Source organism: Nomascus leucogenys, chromosome 6, assembly GCF_006542625.1.
Source record: "Nomascus leucogenys isolate Asia chromosome 6, Asia_NLE_v1, whole genome shotgun sequence".
In the NCBI taxonomy this organism is placed as follows: domain Eukaryota; kingdom Metazoa; phylum Chordata; class Mammalia; order Primates; family Hylobatidae; genus Nomascus; species Nomascus leucogenys.
The window spans coordinates 31115153-31134530 of NC_044386.1; the positions used below are offsets into that span (position 1 = coordinate 31115153).

General features: G+C 39.4%; 1 protein-coding gene across 2 annotated transcripts in view; it reads right to left on the reverse strand.

Annotated features, from left to right (window-relative positions):
- Positions 1-19378, reverse strand: part of ADAMTS12 (ADAM metallopeptidase with thrombospondin type 1 motif 12) — a 349097-nt gene that overhangs the window by 102938 nt on the left and 226781 nt on the right. For both annotated transcript variants that reach the window (XM_012501615.2, XM_012501616.2), the window contains exons 8-12: positions 15828-15971; positions 15097-15241; positions 9656-9748; positions 7398-7543; positions 2748-2917 (exon numbers count right to left, since the gene is read on the reverse strand). In XM_012501615.2, the coding sequence (XP_012357069.2) occupies positions 2748-2917; positions 7398-7543; positions 9656-9748; positions 15097-15241; positions 15828-15971 (698 nt within the window). The remainder of the gene's footprint in view (positions 1-2747; positions 2918-7397; positions 7544-9655; positions 9749-15096; positions 15242-15827; positions 15972-19378) is intronic.

A 19378-nucleotide genomic window follows, 5' to 3' on the forward strand; every position in this document is an offset into this window, starting at 1 on the left:
TCGTTGATGTTTTCTTTTTCTTTTATTTTTTATTTTTAAAATTTTTCTGTAGAGGTAGGGTCTTACTCTGTCACCCACGCTGGAGTGAGGTGGTGCAATCATAGGTCATTACAGCCCCAAACTTCTGTGGTGAAGCGATTCTCCTGCCTCACCCTCCTGACTAGTTAGGATTACAGGCGTGCACCACTATGCCTGGCTGTATTGATGTATTAGATAAGGGTAAGTGCAGTAATGAGTTTTCTATTTACTGTATAGTTTTAAGTTCTGTCTTTTGGTTAAGATGCTTAAGAAGTAAACTTAGAATCACAACTTAAATTATTTAAGCAATGTAATAATTAGTCATCAATGCTTAAATGTTTAGAAAACACTGGTTCTCAAGGGCAAGATATATAGGTTTAATAAACTGAACCTTAATCATAATAAAAAGGGTTGTCGGGTTTTCCAGCAGAGCTCCTGGCTTATGAAATAATGGAAGGCTTTAAAGAACATTGCCTTAGGGAAAATTCAAAATTCAGTGCATTGGTCTTAAGGAAATGAACTTAACCCAGTCCCTGTGTGTTTTCGTGCTTAACGATCAGGCTGCAGAGTCAGGCCTGGGCTAACTCTTGGTTCTATCTCATGGTCTGAGTTTGGGCAAGTTACATAGGTCCTCCAAACCTATTAGCTCATCTCTAAAAATTGGGTCAAAAACAGCTTTCCTTGAAAGGTTTTCTTGTGGAGATAAAATTAGGAAAAAGCATATAAAGTGCTGTGGGAAGTATCACTGTCCACTGAGGGGGTAGAAAACTCTGCTGTATGTTTATTTTATCCTCTGGTGATTTCTAAAAGGATGCCTGGGAGGCTGTAAGGTGCTTGATATGTGGCACAGAAAAAATGCTGCAGAAATCCTTGTTGACATGAATGACCTACTGCCAGGGGTGCCTGTTAACTAAGCAAATAGCAACTCTGTAGACAGAGTATAATGGGGAAAGTAATCAGTGTGCTGTTCAAGGTAGTAGCTATTCAGATTAGCAGATAAGTCATTGTCTGCTAATGAAAATAATAGCATAGGAATCTATAAAGAAACTACCGGGATAGAGGATGAATGCTGATAGACTGGGTAGGGAGTAAGGTCAGCAGGTGGCAAACTTCATCTGAGTTAGAGAAGCAAATCAATCACTCCAAAGTGAGTGGAATTAATGTCAACTTGTATAACTCTCACTTCTTTAGTACCTATTGCTTTGCTAGTCAAAAAGTAGGCACATGATGAATGCTTGCAAACAAATGAAAAGCAAAGCTGAATCAAATATTTTTATTCCAAGTCCAGCTACTTGAGCCATCAGAGTTAAATTGACACAAATCCAACTGTATATCTGGGAGGGGGATCCCATACTAAGCACATGTGATACCACTGGAGCAGCTATGCTATTTTAGCTCTGACAGGCTGCCCATTCAGAGTCTACAGGACCACTGACTCAAATAGTTTTAACAAATTGAGAATGCACAGGATATACACATAGATAGCACTGACTGGATGCACCTTTTATCACTTGGTAATTTTGGAGTACACCTGGATATATGCCTCAGTTTTCCTGTATCCAAATGCCTGACTCAGGAGACTAAATTGCACCAATAACCAAATGGTTTTTCCCTCTAGATCATAAATGACACTGAATAATTGGGGGCAAGGAGCAATCACTGCCCTTGACAACTAAGAGCATCAGGGTATTTTGGAGACCTGAGCTGAGCAAAGCACTGCAGAGTCTTTCTTTCAAAAGCTATTGCATAAGTCATTGTTCTAACAGTCCAAATACACAATTCTCAAATCTGTGATTTTTCTTGTGTCCTATTCACATTGGATTTTCTGGAACTCAAAAATCATGAAAAAATTTGATTAGCTATTTTTTACTACCTTGCCTTAAATTTCTTTAACATAGGAAAATCTTTTCTGTTTCATTTCCTACTCAGATAACAACAAACAACACAAATATGCTTTTTGATGTTGATGTCTAGCTAATGGTCATTGATTCTTCTTCATTTTAAGGACAGAATGTGTCTGGAAGTTTTGCCAGGGCCGCTATTCCATTCTCCAACTCCATCATGTCCCTAACCTTCCTGTGCAACATTCCGATGTTTGATTTTACTTTTTACCCTTCTCATACTCCTGTACATATAAAATGTTGATTTCTAGCGCAGAGCTGGCTTTTGTTCTTTCATTCCTATTATCTTGCCTTTCCACCTGTTATTCTACTCCCACTTGGAATGACTCTATTTTGAATGCCTTCCCTTTTCTTTCTTCTGGTGGAAAGACTGCTCATGAAAGCATGAGTAGTCTTAAGAATCATCAACTGCTTCACTGGAAGCCTTTTTTTTTTTGCAATTACTTCAAACCCACGATGACCTTTTCTTCTGAATTTCTGACGAAATCACAGTCAGTTTCTCATGTCCATCAACAAGCAATTAGTTACTGAATTCCTACATGCCCTATTAATGGCTCAATTGCACCTCAGCTGTTTTGAAGCAAGTCACCATGTTTTATAAACTTCTTTTATCTCCCACAAAGCTCAGACAGAGTTGAATGTATTCAGCCTTCAACATTTACTGATCAACTTAACCAGGTCAATGTTTCCATCTTCTAAATTACAAAATTCCTGGTGTACAATTTTCTTTGTTAATCTTTGTATGGATCACAGAAACCCTGACTGACATACAAATGCTTTGAGAATGGCTGTTCCCTAGATCTGAGATACACCATTACAGCTCCTTACCTGGGTTAAAAATGGGAAACCAGTGGTAGAGTTCATTCTTGTAGGGAACAGTGTCAAATTCACTGCACTGCATCTGCCGAAATGTTGGTGCCTCTGAGCGACAGGGGTGGACGTTGCACAAGCGATAGCGTTTTCTTTCTCCAGTGCAATATTTCCCTCCAAACTTTGGCCTGCAAATGAAACAGACAAGCTTTTCTTTTTTTTTAGATTTGATTTTTTATTTGGGAATTTTTATTTTTTATTTTTTATTTTTTTATTTTATTATTATACTTTAAGTTCTAGGGTACATGTGCACAACATGCAGGTTACATATGTATACATGTGCCATGTTGGTGTGCTGCACCCATTAACTCGTCATTTACATTAGGTATATCTCCTGATGCTATCCCTTCCCCCTCCCCGCACCCCACAACAGTCCCCGGTGTGTAATGTTCCCCTTCCTGTGTCCATGTGTTCTCATGGTTCAGTTCCCACCTATGAGTGAGAACATGCGGTGTTTGGTTTTTTGTCCCAAGCTTTTCTTTTAGTTTGCTTAAATGCCAACATTTTCCTTTAAAACTCCTCTGGTATCTGGCCTTGACAAACGATGTCTCTCTATGCCCTCAAAACTTACCTTTTAAATAAATGCTTCAAATTTTACACATTTTTTCCCTGCCTGCCAACATTTCAGTCCTAAGTGTATAGTAGCTTATTTTGAAATAGTTTATATGTCATTTCCACCTGTACATCCTCCAGGTGAAATCTATGCCAAAAAAGGATACATCATTTTCCTTTCAAGTATGCTCCTTCTCTGATTCATATTTGGTGAGTTAAAAGTGGTCAGATTTCAGAATCATCCATCTGTGCCTTCCTTGGATCCCACAGTCAATCAGTTGCCTGGTCATCAGTTGTCTATTTACATTTGTTTCCTACTCTTCAACTCTACAATAATCAAACCAATCCAATTCTTATCTCCATTCCTATCTCTACTTTTAAAATTCTTATCTCCATTTCTATCTCTTCCTTTAAAATTAAACCCACAGTACAAACAATTATCAGGCTAAATTTTCAGATGACCTTAATTATTTTAGTTTCCTGTTTTAAAATCTCTAATGGCATCCAATGGTCACATCAGTCTCCTGAGCTTGGCATTCAAAGCCCTCACAATCCTGCCTTAACTCACCTTAACAATTTACTTCCCACACTCTGCTTCATGTTACACTGCTCCAGTGGTGCCACCTGCCTCATTTAATATTTCTTTTCTGTGCCTTTGGATAGATTTTTTTCCTCCTTTAAAGTCTCCACATGTCTACCTACTGCTCATGCTTGAAGAACCAAATAAATGCTACCTCCTTCACGAATCCTTCCTGGATTTCCACCAGAAGTAATTTTTTTTTTCCTCTTCAGTGACACTTTGTGTGCCAGCTGCCTGCACGTCCTGAACTTATCATTCCCAAAGATAGTTCTTTGATGGCACAATCCAAGCTCTGTGTCCTCTGTGGTGCCTCATAGTACTTTGGGCATAGGAGGCTCTTAATAGATATTCAATGGGTTAATAAGTTAATCTTATTTTAGAAAAATCACTTTTTGATTTTTCTTTCCTTTGTGATACACTTGAGGGCATACCAGCCTTCCTGTCAGGATCAATGGGTCACTCAAAATAAGAGAGGGGAGAGGGGAAGAAACTATCCTTTGAGAAGGTTCCCAGGCATACCTTCTGGTGTCCATCTTGCTGCAGTATCTGAATCAGGGAGTGTGCCTCCTATCGCGAGAGTGTGCCTCCTATCGCGAGAGTGTGCCTCCTATCGCGGGAGTGTGCCTCCTATCGCGGGAGTGTGCCTCCTATCGCAGGAGTGCGCCTCCTATCACGGGAGTGCCAATAGCCTGGAGTTCGAATTTGGCATTATCTTTTTGTTAGATGGATCTAAATAAGTTACCTTATTTCTCTGAGCATCAGTTTTTTTTCGTTTGTAAAATGAGCATAATAGTTTTTATCTCACAAGTTGTATTGCATGAGACAATGCAACCACAGATTTAGTAGAGTAACTAACACAGAATGAGAGCTCAATAACTGATAGCATTTTTTTTTGGTTATCGTAAATAATAATCAACCAGTATTTATATACTACCATGTGCTCAACACTATGCTCAGGGAGAAGAGAGTGCAAACGAAGGTCAACCCATGCTCTATGCTTCCTAGAAGTTTATAATTTGGTTGAGGAGAAAAAAATGAGCTATATAAGAAATGAGAGACAATTTAAGACAGCAATTATGTATCCCAGACTGAAAGTACAATGAGAGTTATGTGAAGGGGGAAAGCCATGGAAATGAGGCTAGTTGGGAAGGATTTATGGAACGGCTCGTCCTGGAGAATGGTCTTAAAGGACGGCTGGAAAGTGCTTCTCAGTGCAAAGGCAGAAGGCACGTCGAGTGAGCAGTCCAGATGAAATCATATTCCAGGGACACAGAAAGCCAGAACAGCTCCCCAAAGGACACACGTGGTAGTGGCAGAGCCAAGATTTGAATCGTCGTCTTCCTTGATCCAAAGCCTGAGTTCTTATCCACTGTGTTACACTGCCTAACCACAAAATCCTGAGAGACAGAGAACTCAAATCCTGGCAGTCTAGTCAAGTATTGGTTGCAGCTGTAATTCTTGTTGATTCTGCTGTACTTTGTTCTCCTTGAATGCCCATGAGATTTTCTATACCTCCCCTCCCTCAATGTGGCCTGAGTAAGCTTCCGTTCCTCACTCATGAAAGAGTTTTGACCAAGGCAGTTCATATAGTAGGCTCTTAATTTGTTGACTCCCTGTAGGAGGTACCAAGAATTGTCCTTGTTATTTAAGGTCAGGCTGGTTTTCTATTTGTGCTGATGCAGTGACACTCTATGACCTGGTATGTCTCCAATTCATTTCCATCCAATCAATATCACTGACAGCCTCTTATGAGCCAAGCTCTGCTGGGTTCTCACTAGACGGTTGACCTACAGCAAGGATGCAGTCCCAAGATCAGCTGGCTCATGCAGTGGCCTGAATCTCTAACTTGCGCCACAGATTCGAATCTATGATGTGGTGCCATTGGCAATGTTAGCAATGAATTTAAGCAAACTGGCAATGAAGAACAGGCATGTCCACTCACCCAAGGAGACTCTATGACAAACTGTGGCCTTGGAGATGAGAATTAGAACTACCTTTCTCCTGAAGCCAGGTTAGAGATTCATCCTTCACTTCCTCAACTAGGAGTTCCCTTCTCTGATAGCCACAGGTCACTGACCAGCCTCCCAAGAAGGTTTCACACTGGTGGTGTCTGAATATACAGCATTGACAATAAGTCCCAGAGCAAATTGCCTTTCTTTTCTGATCTCTCAAATGAAAATGGAAATCACATTTCTGGATCAAATGGAAACAAACGGTTAAATGACAATTTTCTCTAAAAATAAAGTACTCTATGAGAAACTCTTGGTTTGGAATTTTGGAAGTCACAGAAACCCAGTATTTAAATGAAAACAACTTTCATCAAAGGGTGCAATTTTAAAATAATTTTGTGAAGAATTTCCAAATGCATGCTTATAAATGTGGTAAATGATAAAGATTCATAATAACTACGTTTATTAACACTTTATTATGTAGTAGATAATTCCTTACACACACTGACTTATTAACCCTTAGAAAAAATATATAATATATATAGTGTATATATGTATATATGTAACATATACATGCATATATATACATATATACATATATTTAAATACTATACATCTAGGTAATACAGTTATTAACAAAAAGGATAAATAACCTTTGGAATTGAGATACTGAGAGATAAAATCACTTTTATTGCTTGCCTTTTAAAAAATGTGACTCCTACTTTTCAAAGTAGATGAATGTAAATCTAGATAAAAGAAACAATATAATTTCCACTTAAAGGAGATATCACATATACACTTTTAAGAAATTACTTGGGAGACAGTAAATCAGAAAATAATGAAATTAAGAATGTAATGTGTATTTGGAAAACAAGCAAGTTTAAATTTACCTCATATATAATATTATTATACAAATAGAATATATGAAAAATTAAGCAATTTGCTTAAACAATTGAAAGTCACTTGTAAAATAACATTTGCAGAATCCTTAACAGGCCACTATGGAACTTTAGGGTTTATAAAAATCCTTATCTAAAAATATTAAAGATAATTGTCCTCAAAAATGTACCTGTTTTACTAGTTGCTTAAGGAAAGAATTATTCTCATAAAATTGTGTATTCATTATCACTGAAAGCAAGCTACAATCTTATCAGCAAAATTGCGTTTCACTCATCTCTACTGATAAAATGGAGTTATTTAAAAATATTTAATTGCATAATCTCCTAGCAGCTTTCACACAGATTGCACGTTTAAAAGAAATTTGCTTTATCTCCCCAAATGATAAAATCAGCTTACTTATCCAAGTTTTAGTAAGAATCCAGTGCCAAGCCAAAATGAAACAACACAAAACAGAACCACTTTTTTCTCCCACTCTCTGTGAATCTTCTTGTTCCGTTTTGTCCTGGGAACCCATTTAATTTCCCTGGAGGAGGCTTGGGGTCACTGAGGTCATGCCATTCAGGACTGCCCCCCCATCCCGCCCCCAGCGCATGTGGAGAGAAGCGAAATATATTTATCTGGACTCACTCAGGGTTGTTGCAGAGCCTCTCTGCACTCTGGACTCCAGCCCCACAGGTCCTGGAACAGTGGGACCACGGTGACCAGCGGCCCCAGCCTCCAGGAATGCTCTCTGGTTTCTTCCCCACTGTGATGCACTTGCCTGCCATACACCACTGGAAAGGGAAGAGGCAGGAGATGGCCGTATCAGGAAGGTTACCAGAGCAAGCTGAGCCAAGAGCCCCAAAAGTCTAAACCCAATTCTCTGCAAGCAAGCCAGCTTTCTACAGTCACATATCAGATATAAAACAAACAGGGGCCCATATAAGTTTCTGCCAAGAGTCTTGGGTTTTAGAATCAGAGAGTTTCAAGAGTGGAAGGAAACTTTACATTGCCTAATCACACAGGTGCTACACAGTGTGGCTGGCAGATTGAGCACAAGAATGTAAATCAACATACAACTTCTTTCATTGTGAGTCCTGTTATGAAAAGCACGTCAGCTTAGTACGCTTAGCAACATAGTTGCTTAGTAACATAGTTGATTTACTTTCTGGTGCATGATCTTTATCTTGTTGCAAACCACAATAGTTCACAGACTGGCACAGTGAATAGCACTTCTTTATAGCTCTCTGGGTACTTAATGACTGCAACAGAGAACTCATCCTCTGCAAAAAGTCAATTTCTTTTTATTTATTTATTTATTTTATTATACTTTAAGTTTTAGGGTACATGTGCACAACGTGCAAGTTTGTTGCATATGTATACATGTGCCATGTTGGTGTGCTGCACCCATTAACTTGTCATTTAACATTAGGTATATCTCCTAATGCTATCCCTCCCCCCTATCCCCACCCCACAACAGTCCCCGGAGTGTGATGCTCCCCTTCCTGTGTCCATGTGTTCTCATTGTTCAATTCCCACCTATGAGTGAGAACATGCGGTGTTTGGTTTTTTGTCCTTGCGATAGTTTGCTGAGAATGATGGTTTCCAGCTTCATCCATGTCCCTACAAAGGACACGAACTCATCCTTTTTTATGGCTGCATAGTATTCCATGGTGTATATGTGCCACATTTTCTTAATCCAGTCTATCATTGTTGGACATTTGGCTTGGTTCCAAGTCTTTGCTATTGTGAATAGTGCCACAATAAACATACGTGTGCATGTGTCTTTATAGCAGCATGATTTATAATCCTTTGGGTATATACCCAGTAACAGGATTGCTGGGTCAAATGGTATATCTAGTTCTAGATCCCTGAGGAATCGCCACACTGACTTCCACAATGGTTGAACTAGTTTACAGTCCCACCAACAGTGTAAAAGTGTTCCTATTTCTCTACATCCTCTCCAGCACCTGTTGTTTCCTGACAAAAGGTCAATTTCACTGCCAAAACACACAAGTTGTTAGGAATTCTTCATTATATCAAGAAAAAAATTCTGCTTTCTTGTAACTCTACCCATTGTTTGCAGCTCTGGCCTTTCAAGCAACTAAGAAAAAATCCACTCTCTCCCCTCTTCAAGGCAATCCTTCCACAACTATTGGTTTAGGAGAGGGAATATACAAAAATGAAAACAAAGGGAAATGCTATGTGGTTGTCATGAATAACCACATTTCCTGGAGGATTTGGACATGTTTTATTGTCTGATATCCTTTTTTTCCCCTTGTTTTTTTCTGGCCACTGTGTATTTTGTCCGGGTTCTATAATCTCAGTGAGGGGTCCTGCCACACTCAAGCTACATAAAGATGCCCACTAAACATGTAAGCTCTAGGCCCACAAGAAACCCAGCCTAGAGGATATCAAACCTCTCTGAGTTCTGTGGTGTCTGACTTGCCTGCTTAGTAAAGTAGCAGAACTTCAAGAAATGCAGTCATGTCAGATGATGAGAAAGATGATAAGTGGCCTAAATCCTGCGTTTTTGGGAAGAAGCCGCTGGCTTATCTTTTTCAATCTTCCATATGAGAGAAAAAAAGTCAAAAGGAAGGCTGACAATAAGCCTAGGAAATGTTGACCACAAACTCCATAGAAATTCATCAGGGAGAGATGAAACAGATGTTTTACAAGTGAAGTGTGAAACTGGACCTCAGCCCTCCCTCCTTAACTACCTGCTCCCAATGCAGGTTCACCAGGAGTGGTGGATGTGGGGTGCTCTCCTCCAGCTGGTCTGACTGTTTGTCCTCCATCCACTGCTCTTCCCTCAGAGAGAGCTGCCCTCTAGGGCCTTCTTCTCAGCTCCTCCCAGGAACTCTGCCCACCGCCCTCCCACCTCATTCCTCGGCCTGACGCATCACCTTCTTCTCACCACATTGAGTTCCATCTGCAGCAGCGTCCAGCTTAGAGCGACAAAAGCCCTTCACGGAGCACCACAGTGTCTGGCAGATGTTCTAGAAAACAAATTGCACTTCTTTTGTATTTTCAAAACCTGCCACAAAGCATTTCTATAGTTATGGTAAAATATGCACACTCATCCACACACTCACAATAAATGCCACTGTTGTTAGTGACTAAGAGTGACAGAAAGTAATCATTAGAGTTTTCAGTTCAAGCTTAACTTGGACTTTGTCATCATTCATAAACAATCGTCTATAGATCATACTAGGTAATATGGAAATGAGGGATAAAACCTATTTTCTAAGGGTTGAGATGGTCATTTCTATATGTTTGGCACAATATCCAGCACTCATTGCTCTTGGGAAGGGTAACTGGTGATCATCTACAAAGGGTAAACCTAAAATGTGGCTGGAAGGCAACCTGATTACTAACAGTTGGGGGTGGTTATAACTTGAGCCTGCTCAGTGAAGAAAATGGAAACTCTTCCATCTAGAAAGCCTCAGCTTGTTCACTTATTACCTTAAGTAGTCAGCTGGTATCAGTTTCCAGGAAGAGAGCTGCATATTCCTTCTTATTTCTACCCCTATGGGGACAAAGGAAGGTTGGCAGAATTCTCAGATGCCATCTGAAATAGCTTAGCTGCTTCCATCTATATATTAGTATTTTTTTCTGTCTATTCATCTACCATAGTTCTATCCACTTATTGTGTTCTACACTGCATGTGTTTTTTCATTATATGACTTCATATTTTAAGCCATTTTAGAAAATTATCAATATTTCTGTCTCTAAATTTTGCCTCTCCTTTCTCTCCTTTTGGAACCCGTAATTGTTGTTGATGGACCTTCTTATTCTGTGCTTTGTGTTTCAACTTCACTTTCATATTCCTCAGCTCTCAATCTTTTTGTATATAAAAACTGAAGAAACTTTCTCCTCCATCATACACCCCTAAGAAGCACCCAAGTGGGATGGGAAGTAATTTTCTCAGCTCTAAATTCCATTTGATTGATTTTCTTTTCAATTGTGTCAAGTCTGCTGTTTAATCCATCCACTGAATTTTTAAGTCAATAACCACACTTTCCATTTCCAGAAGCTGTATTTATTCTTCCTCATATATGCCTTACATATATCTTATGGCTCTTTTTTCTCAAGTACAATTCATTCTTATACATTTATTTTATTATCCCTATATAAAAATTCCATTTTTGAAAGTTCTTAAGGGCTTATTGCTCTTCTCACTTAGCTGAAGATGGACTACATTAGATTTTTGAATTAGAGGCTGAATTATGAACTCATCTGAAGGGTGGCTTTTTTGTTTTTTTTTTTTTGGAAGAGTCTCACTCTGTCATCCAGGCTGGAGTGCAGTGGTGCCATCTCGGCTCACTGCAAGCTCTGCCTCCTGGGTTCACGCCATTCTCCTGCCTCAGCCTACCGAGTAGCTGAGACTGCAGACACCCGCCACCACGCCTGGCTAACTTTTTGTATTTGCAGTAGAGACGGGGTTTCACGGTGTTAGCCAGGATGGTCTCGATCTCCTGATCTCATGATCTGCCCACCCTGGCCTCCCAAAGTGCTGGGATTACAGGTGTGAGCCACCGTACCCGGCCTAGTGTGGCTTTATCTATTGGAGTTTCGTGCCACCTTGGTTGAGTGTTGGTTCCTCTGGGCCAGTTTCACCTTTATTTCCAGGCATCCATGGTATCTCCAGGCCAAATGTTTTATTTATTATTATTATTATTATTATTATTGCAATGAAGCTACTCAAACTATACAGGGTACAAATTTAAACTCTAGATTAGCATGAGCATGGCCTCTGGTAAAGAATTTCCAAGTGAGAAAGTTATTCACCAGTATTTCCACACACCCCCCGCCACTTCCCCACTAGAAACCAGGCTGAGATAAAAGTTGCTTCTCTGTCATCTCTCTTTCGTTTTGGTTTATTTCTTCTAGCTCATCCTTTCATTGAAGCATAACTCTTTGAGAATCGCAGCTTCATGCAAAGGTCTCCGTTCTAAATCCTGGCCCTGGTCAAGGAGAATACATCACTGTCTCTTCCAATGTGGGTGCGAAAACCCACATAACCCTTTTGTGATCTCCACTTCAGCCTCAATATCTATTCATGCTTATCGCTCCCCCCCTTTTATTTTTTTTCCTTCTTTCTGAGGATTTCTTTTACTTTGAGTTCACTGAGCATTTAGAAAGGATGATGTGCTAGGCGAATGATACACAGAAATTTTGTACTATTTTTTTCAATTTTTTGGAGTTTAAACTATTTCAAAATAAAAAGTTATAACATGGATAATGCTACATTTTCTGGTATTTTAGGGTGTTGTTAACATGGAAAATGATGAGGTTATCTTGGCTGCCATATAAAGGGATCTGAAGTCTTCATTCACTTATCTATTGAGTGCCTACTATGTACTAGGCATTGCTGAGTGTCAGGGATAAAAATTTCCTCAGAGAGCTCACGTGGTAGGAAAGGAGACAGTCTAGTAAACAAAAACCTAAACCTTTATTGTCTAATAAAGCTTTGACATAGGAAATTCAGGATAGGATATAAAAGAATATGTAAGCTGAGACTCAAATGATGAGCAGAAGGGATGGTTCCGAGGAACCAGTGTGCAGGGTTCTAGAGGTTGTGGAGAACCCAGCACTTTCAGAGAATGGAGGCTGTTCATGGCAGATAAACATGGATTGCAGGAGAGAAGCTGACCAGAGATAACTGGGATGTCCTGTTTCTAGTAAACAACAGGATACCCTGGAAAACGCTTATCTTTATAAATCTTCTAAAATCATGCATAATATATTTTAAATATTTTAAGTGCATCCTTGAGTCACCAAGAAAGTAAGGAAACCCCCTAATGGCTAAAAATGTAGCAGAAATGTTAATCTGGAGATTAACCTAGTTGCTTAGATCTTCGATTTATTAGTCATTTAGATACTGGAGACAATGCCTAGGGCCTATGTAAGGTAGGAAGTTGGAGACCTTCATATAAGGCCTTGAGTGAAAGGGTGACCTGAAATCTAGGTACACAGAAAACTTGTCTCTTTTGACTTTAACCCTAGAAGGAGTGGTCAAGTGTTACTCCTGAGAGTTGGTATCCACACTCACCCCCATGCTGCTCATGAAGTCAACACAACATCAAATCAATAACATTTTAAATTGACCGAGAGATAGAAGTGAAAATTTTCTCTGAAAGAATGTGCCAGCCATCTGAGCCCTAAAGGAAAACCTGACATAAAGTTTTATAACTAAAGGCTCACAATAAAAGCAAAAATCACAAAAGGAAATAACACATAATATGTGGAGAAACCCCAAATAGGAGAAACAGATGCACATAGACTCTGAACACTGAAATTACTCAGTATAAATTGCAAAATAAATATGTCACATGTTATTAAAGAAATAAAAGATTACATCCAAAGTTTAAAATTAGGAACAAAATACCATGAAAGTGAGAGAAAATTCAGAAAAATAACCAAATAGACTTTTATAAATAAAAATATGATAAATGAGATTAAAAAGTCAATAGACAGGTTAAATATAATGCATAATTGGAGAAATCTGAAGAGAGGACTAGTGAACTAGAAGATAAAGATAAATGATATAAAATACAGAGATACAAAGAGATGAAAATATGGAGAGGTTTCCCAGATAGGAAAGATTAGTGATAAAATTCCATATACATATAACCAGTAGCAGATTAGAGAGTGAAGGGCTAAAACAATATTCTAAAACATAAGGTCAGAGAGCAAGAGGAGAGCGAATTCTGAAGCCTCTTCTTAAGCCATTTTAGGAAATTTGCACTTTATTGCAAGAAAATAGGAAGGCTATGAGATATTCTACTCACAGGGGAGTGAGTATTTATCAATCCATTTATAAATGGATTTTCATTTATAAAGGTTACTTAGGCTGCATTTTGGAAAATGAATCAGAGTTAAGGGGAAGTGTTCAGACTCTACCAATCAGGGAACTGCTGTAGTCATCTAGGAACAGGTGGAATTTAGAAATATTTAGGCCGGGTACAGTGGTTCATTCCTGTAATCCCAGCACTTTGGGAGGCCAAGGAGGGTGGATCACCTGAGGTCAGGAGTTCAAGACCAGCCTGACCAATATGGTGAAACCCGTCTCTACTGAAAACACAAAAATTAGCCGGGCCTGTTGGTGCATACCTGTAATCCCAGCTACTTGGGAGGCTGAGGCATGAGAATTGCTTGAACTGGGGAGGCGGAGGTTGCAGTGAGCCAAGATCATGCCGCTGCACTCCAGCCTGGGCGACAGAGAAAGACTCTGTCTTAAAAAAAAAAAAAATTTAGGAGGCAGAATTGGCATAACTTGGTAGCCAGTTAGAAGTGAGGGGGTGAGGTTTTTTGTATCAACTTTACATTCTCTGTTAAGTTTGCTTGTTCTGTCTAAGCACAGTTATTTACTTTCCCCTTTAAGTTTTTTGTATGTTTTGTTTTGAATTGATCTCACCGTATTAAAATTTTTATGCCTGCCTCCTCCACCATGAGCTCCTCAAGGGCAGAGACTTTGTCTTATTAATTTTTGAGTTTTTATATTTTCTTCTTATTCAGTACATAGCACAGAATCTGGCAGGGATTCAGTGAGACTTGCCTCGTCAGTATGTATGTGTTAACACAGATACTTTTGCATTATAAGGGATGAGTTCAGAGAATAGACAGTTTCCAAATCATGAACGACTGCCTCAAAAGGAGCTGGGACTTTATCCTGTGGTCAGCGGGGACCCTAACAGCAGAGCAGACCATGGTTAGATTGTGTTTTTAAAAAATAACTTGAGCAACAATTTGAATAGGAGGGAGATGAGGTAGGAGATAATTACGATAGCAAGGAAAGATGATGAGAGACTGAATTGAGGCAGTGACAATGGTAATGAAGAAGATAGAACAGAGCTACAGATTCTTCAGAAGGTACGATGTCAAATCCTGAATTATTATTTGGACGTTGAAAATAAACAAGAAGAATGAATTGGTGAATAAATCCTACTTCTACCTTGGGAGCTGCTGGCACTCTTCAGCCAGATGTGAAATTCATGAAAGGGAGTAATTTTAGGGATTAAGTTGGTTGCTACGGAGTCTGCAGGTGTGAATCACTGTGAACCCTGAAAATCACTATGGAACTGTCTCAACCACCACCCAGTCGCAACGGAATGTAGGCTTCGTAGAATACCAAGGTGGCAATGTCAAGGAATACGACTCCAGCTTAATTGTTTTGCCTTTTGTTTTATTTAAGGCAAGACACACCTTGCCTTAAATATAAAGCTTCTATTCTGTGTCTGGATGCTCAGATTTCCAAATATTGTCCTGGCCCTTCCTTCAGCATGCTGGAGATCTGAAGCCCTGCATATACCCACCAAGAGGTACTAAGATAGCCAACACTTACTTCTACTTCTTGACAGAAGGTAGCATTGGGTCCATATTGTAGCTGGCACTGGTGGTGAACATCATAGATCACTCCAGGGGCAATGACCTTGGACTTCAAGCCTTTCTTTTTAGGTATGTCATCAAGACAGAACCCCCAGCCTCGGCTGAAAACAAGTTAACAGAAATGAGAGGAGTTGTTTAGGATTCCCTTCACCTTCAGCCTTTCATTCAACAGAAACTTCCCTCTGGTTTACTCTTTGTCCTTTAAGACAACTTTATTTTTTACAAGGCAGAGAACCCTCTAGGCCCATCAGGGGAGTTATTAAAGAAAATGAAATCATATCCCACAACATAAGCTTAGTTTATCTAGAAAAGACAAGCCATGGTAAAATTAGAAAATCATTATCCTATTCTCAATGAGGTTTGAGTGACTACTCTGATCTCTGTTGGGTGTTCCTGACAGTTCCCAAGGACTTAATTCATAATTGGCTCATAAAAAGCTATTTTGGGGCAGGAGCAATCTGGAATGGGACAGGATGCTCACCTGCCTGTGGCCAGAGGGCAGAGCCCATCTAGACCTCAGGATCAGAATGCAGAAGTGAAATCCGCCCCTTCTGCTGCCACCCTGACATGGTGGCCTGTGGGATGGAACCCAGCCTTTTCCAGGCATCAGCTTCTCTGTGTAAAACTGAATGCAGCTTCTGATTTAAAAAGACCCAGGTGAGGGCATCACAAGACACTGTCACTTACTCCAAGAAGCGGGTGATGTACTCCTCGCTGCACTTGGACCATGTCAGCGGAGTGGGATCGTACTGGAGCTGGCGGGACATGATGTACGGGTGTCTGCCCACAGGCTCACAGTCATTTTCTTTCCCATCATGCTGGATGCCAAAGCTGGCAGGGAGGAACCAAGCACAAGAAGAGCCAGCAGGCAGGCATTAAACAGGAAGAAAAACCATAGTTTCCCTAAGAGCATAATAACTCACAGAGAGCCACATTTGTACATTAGGCAACTGTTTGCAAAGTGAGACTTTGAAGTTGGAGGGGCATAGCTAATTTTCAAACGAAAAAGTACGAGGAGCATTGTAGGCATGCTTTACCTCAAATATGCATCCATGGGAGTCACACAGCTAATTCAGAAACTTCTGCTTGGCAGAAGGCTAAGAGGTCTGTCTGGCTTTCTTTCTATGAATCAGGAGTCAGGAAGGCAAATCCTGCCCCCAGCTATTTGCTTTCTCCTGCTGCAGCAACCACAGTGCACAGCACAAAAGAACAAAACCTTTCTTCTCGCTTTTTGTCATAATTTAAGAGGCAGCATGAAAGGAGAAGCCTCTGGGAGACTTTGTCAAAGTCTACAAGCTTTGAGGGATTGATGTCTTTCTACTATTGCTACAGGAGTCCTCCTAATTCAGTGGTAAAAGCAGGTAAGACAGATGATCTGTATTTGAACTCCAGCCTTGCCACTTAAATGACCTGTAAATTATTAAAACTTGCCTCATTTTCCTCTCCTAGAAGATGGGGTAGTCATCCTAGTGCTACAATGAGATCTGAATAGAATAAAGTTTGAAAACCACTTAACAGGGTACCTGGCAGATAATAAGGGCTTCATAAATGATAGAATATTTTTTTAAAAATTCTTGTTTTCTTTTTATCATGATCTAGCTTATTTTCCTTTTCCATATGAAGAAGTTTAGACTTTGAGATTTGTCAACAGTCATATAGCTTGTTAGTGGTAAAACTAGGTTTCAGACAGATCTTTGTGCTCCTAACACAGTGCTCTTGTCCGTGTGTCACTTGGTCTGTTCCCTGACCTTCCGCTGCCAGGGCTGACCCAGTGAAGCAGCCTTCAAGGGCCTTGAAGAGCTTAGCCATCCACTATGGCACGATGGTGCCTGGGGAAGAAGACAACTCAGATGCCTTTGTTTATAAGCCATGTTCTCAAGATCACCCAAAGACGCTTTCTGAGATTCCCAGAACTCTCTCCACTGGGGTGGACTTTGAGACACTAGACATTTAAACCTGGAGACATTGGCTCACATTTCTAAACCTGTATGACCTTTTACTCTTTGTAGTGAAATTCAACTCCTCTGACCGGGAGGCTCATATCCAACTTTAATGAAACCTTCTGATGATAATTAGCAACTCTTGCTGAGAAGAGTCTTTGGGGGATTTGGAGATTTTCTTGTATTTTCACGCATTATGGTATTATCAATGTACTTAACAAACTCTAATCACATTCCACATGAATATAAAACTCACAAAGGAGTCAGAGAATTAATGTACAAAGCTCTTACCATACACCCACAAAGAATGCGGTTCAATGAAAGCTTCCTTCTGAGCAGGCTTTCCCTAGCCTGTTACAAATCCAGCCCCACCCAGATCATGAAGTACTCTACAAGTTTGACTGTTCAGTAGTTAAAATCCTAAACTGCAAGCAAGCCTTTAAAAACCTACATGAATAATGATCTTCTTAGCTGTGGATATGTCGATACACCAAGACATATAATCTAGGGACCTCACAAATGGATTTTTAAGTTTTCTCTCAAAATAAAAGTAAAATTATTCACTTGGGTGATAGCACAAGTTACTTTCTCTTTTGCATTATACACAATCAGTGATGAAACAAAGTGTGCAAAACACAAAGGGATATCTTTGTTATTAAACTATGATGGGTGTCTTCTTGGGATATTGTTTTATTATATTTTTCTCCTTATGGTCTGTCCCAGGCCATTTCATTGATCTTTCCAATGTTTCTCAGTTTGGTCCACAGCTAATTAGAATTATATAGCTAAAAAAGAAATACCTGAGAGGCACCTTAACAGTTTTTTTCTATTTATTTTTATAGGTTTGGGGGGTACATGTGCAGGTTTTTTACATAGCTATATTGCATAACACTGAGGTTTGGGCTTCTAGTGTACCCATCACCCAAATGGTGAACGTTGTACCCAGTAGGTAACTTTTCAACTCATTCTCCTCCCACTCTCCCCAGGTTTTGGAGTCCCCAGGGTCTATAATTTCCCTCTGTATGTCTATACATACTCATTGTTTAGCTCCCACTTGTAAGTGAGAATATGAGGTATTTGATTTTCTAAGTTATTTCACTTAGGATAATGGTCTTCAACTCCATTTATGTTGCTGCGCAAGACATGATTTTGTTCTTTTTTATGTCTGTGTAGTATTCCATGGTCTATATATACACCACAGTTTCATTATCCAATCATCTGTTGGTTGATTCCTTGACTTTACTATTGTGAATAGTGCTGCAATAAACATATGAGTGCAGGTATCTTTTTTACACAATAATTTCTCTTCCTTTGGGTACCTAACCAGTAGTGGGATTGCTGGGTCAAATGATAGCTCTAGTTTTAGCTCTCGAGAAACCTCCATACTGTTTCCCATAGAGTTTGTGCTAATTTATATTTCCAACCACAATGGTGTATAAGCATTCTCTTTTCTCCACATCCTTGCCAATAGCTGTCAATTTTTGATTTTGTAATAATACTCATTCTGATTGGTGTGAGATAAGTACCTCACTGTGGTTTTAATTTGCATTTCTGATAATTAGTGATGTTGAGGATTTTTTATATGTTTATTGGCCACTTTTGTGTCTTCTTTTGAAAAATGTCTGTTCTTATCCTATTCCTATTTTTTAATGGAGTTTTTTCTCTTGTTTAGTTGTTTGAATTCCTAATAGATTCTGGATATTAGTCCTTTGTCAGATGCATAGTTTACATATATTTTCTCCACTCTGTAGGTTGTCTGTTTACTCCATTGATTATTTCTTTTGCTGTGTAGAAGCTTTTTTGTTTAATTAAATCCCATTTGGCTATTTTTTGTTTTGTTGCATTTGCTTTTGAGGTCTTAGCCATAAATTCTTTGCCTGGACCAAAACTCCAAAAGAGTTTCTCCTAGGTTTTCTTCTAGGATTTTTGTAGTTTCAGGACTTACATTTAAGTCTTTGATCAATCTTGAGTTAATTTTTGTATGTAGTGAGAGATAGGGGTCCAGTTTCTTTCTTCTGCGTGTGGCTATCCAATTTTGCCAGCACCATTTATTAAACATGGTGTCCTTTCCCCATTGTATATTTCCGTCAACTTAGTCAAAGATCAGTTCTCTCATTGCATATGGGGTCCCCCACTTATACAATGATGTTACTTGCAAATAGGGATAGTTTTGTTTCTTTCTTTCCCATATGTATGCTTTTTATTTCCTTTCCTTATCTTACTGTACTGGCTGCAACTGTTAGTACTATGTTGAATAAGAAGTGGTGAGAATGGACATCCTTGTCTTGTTGTTGATCT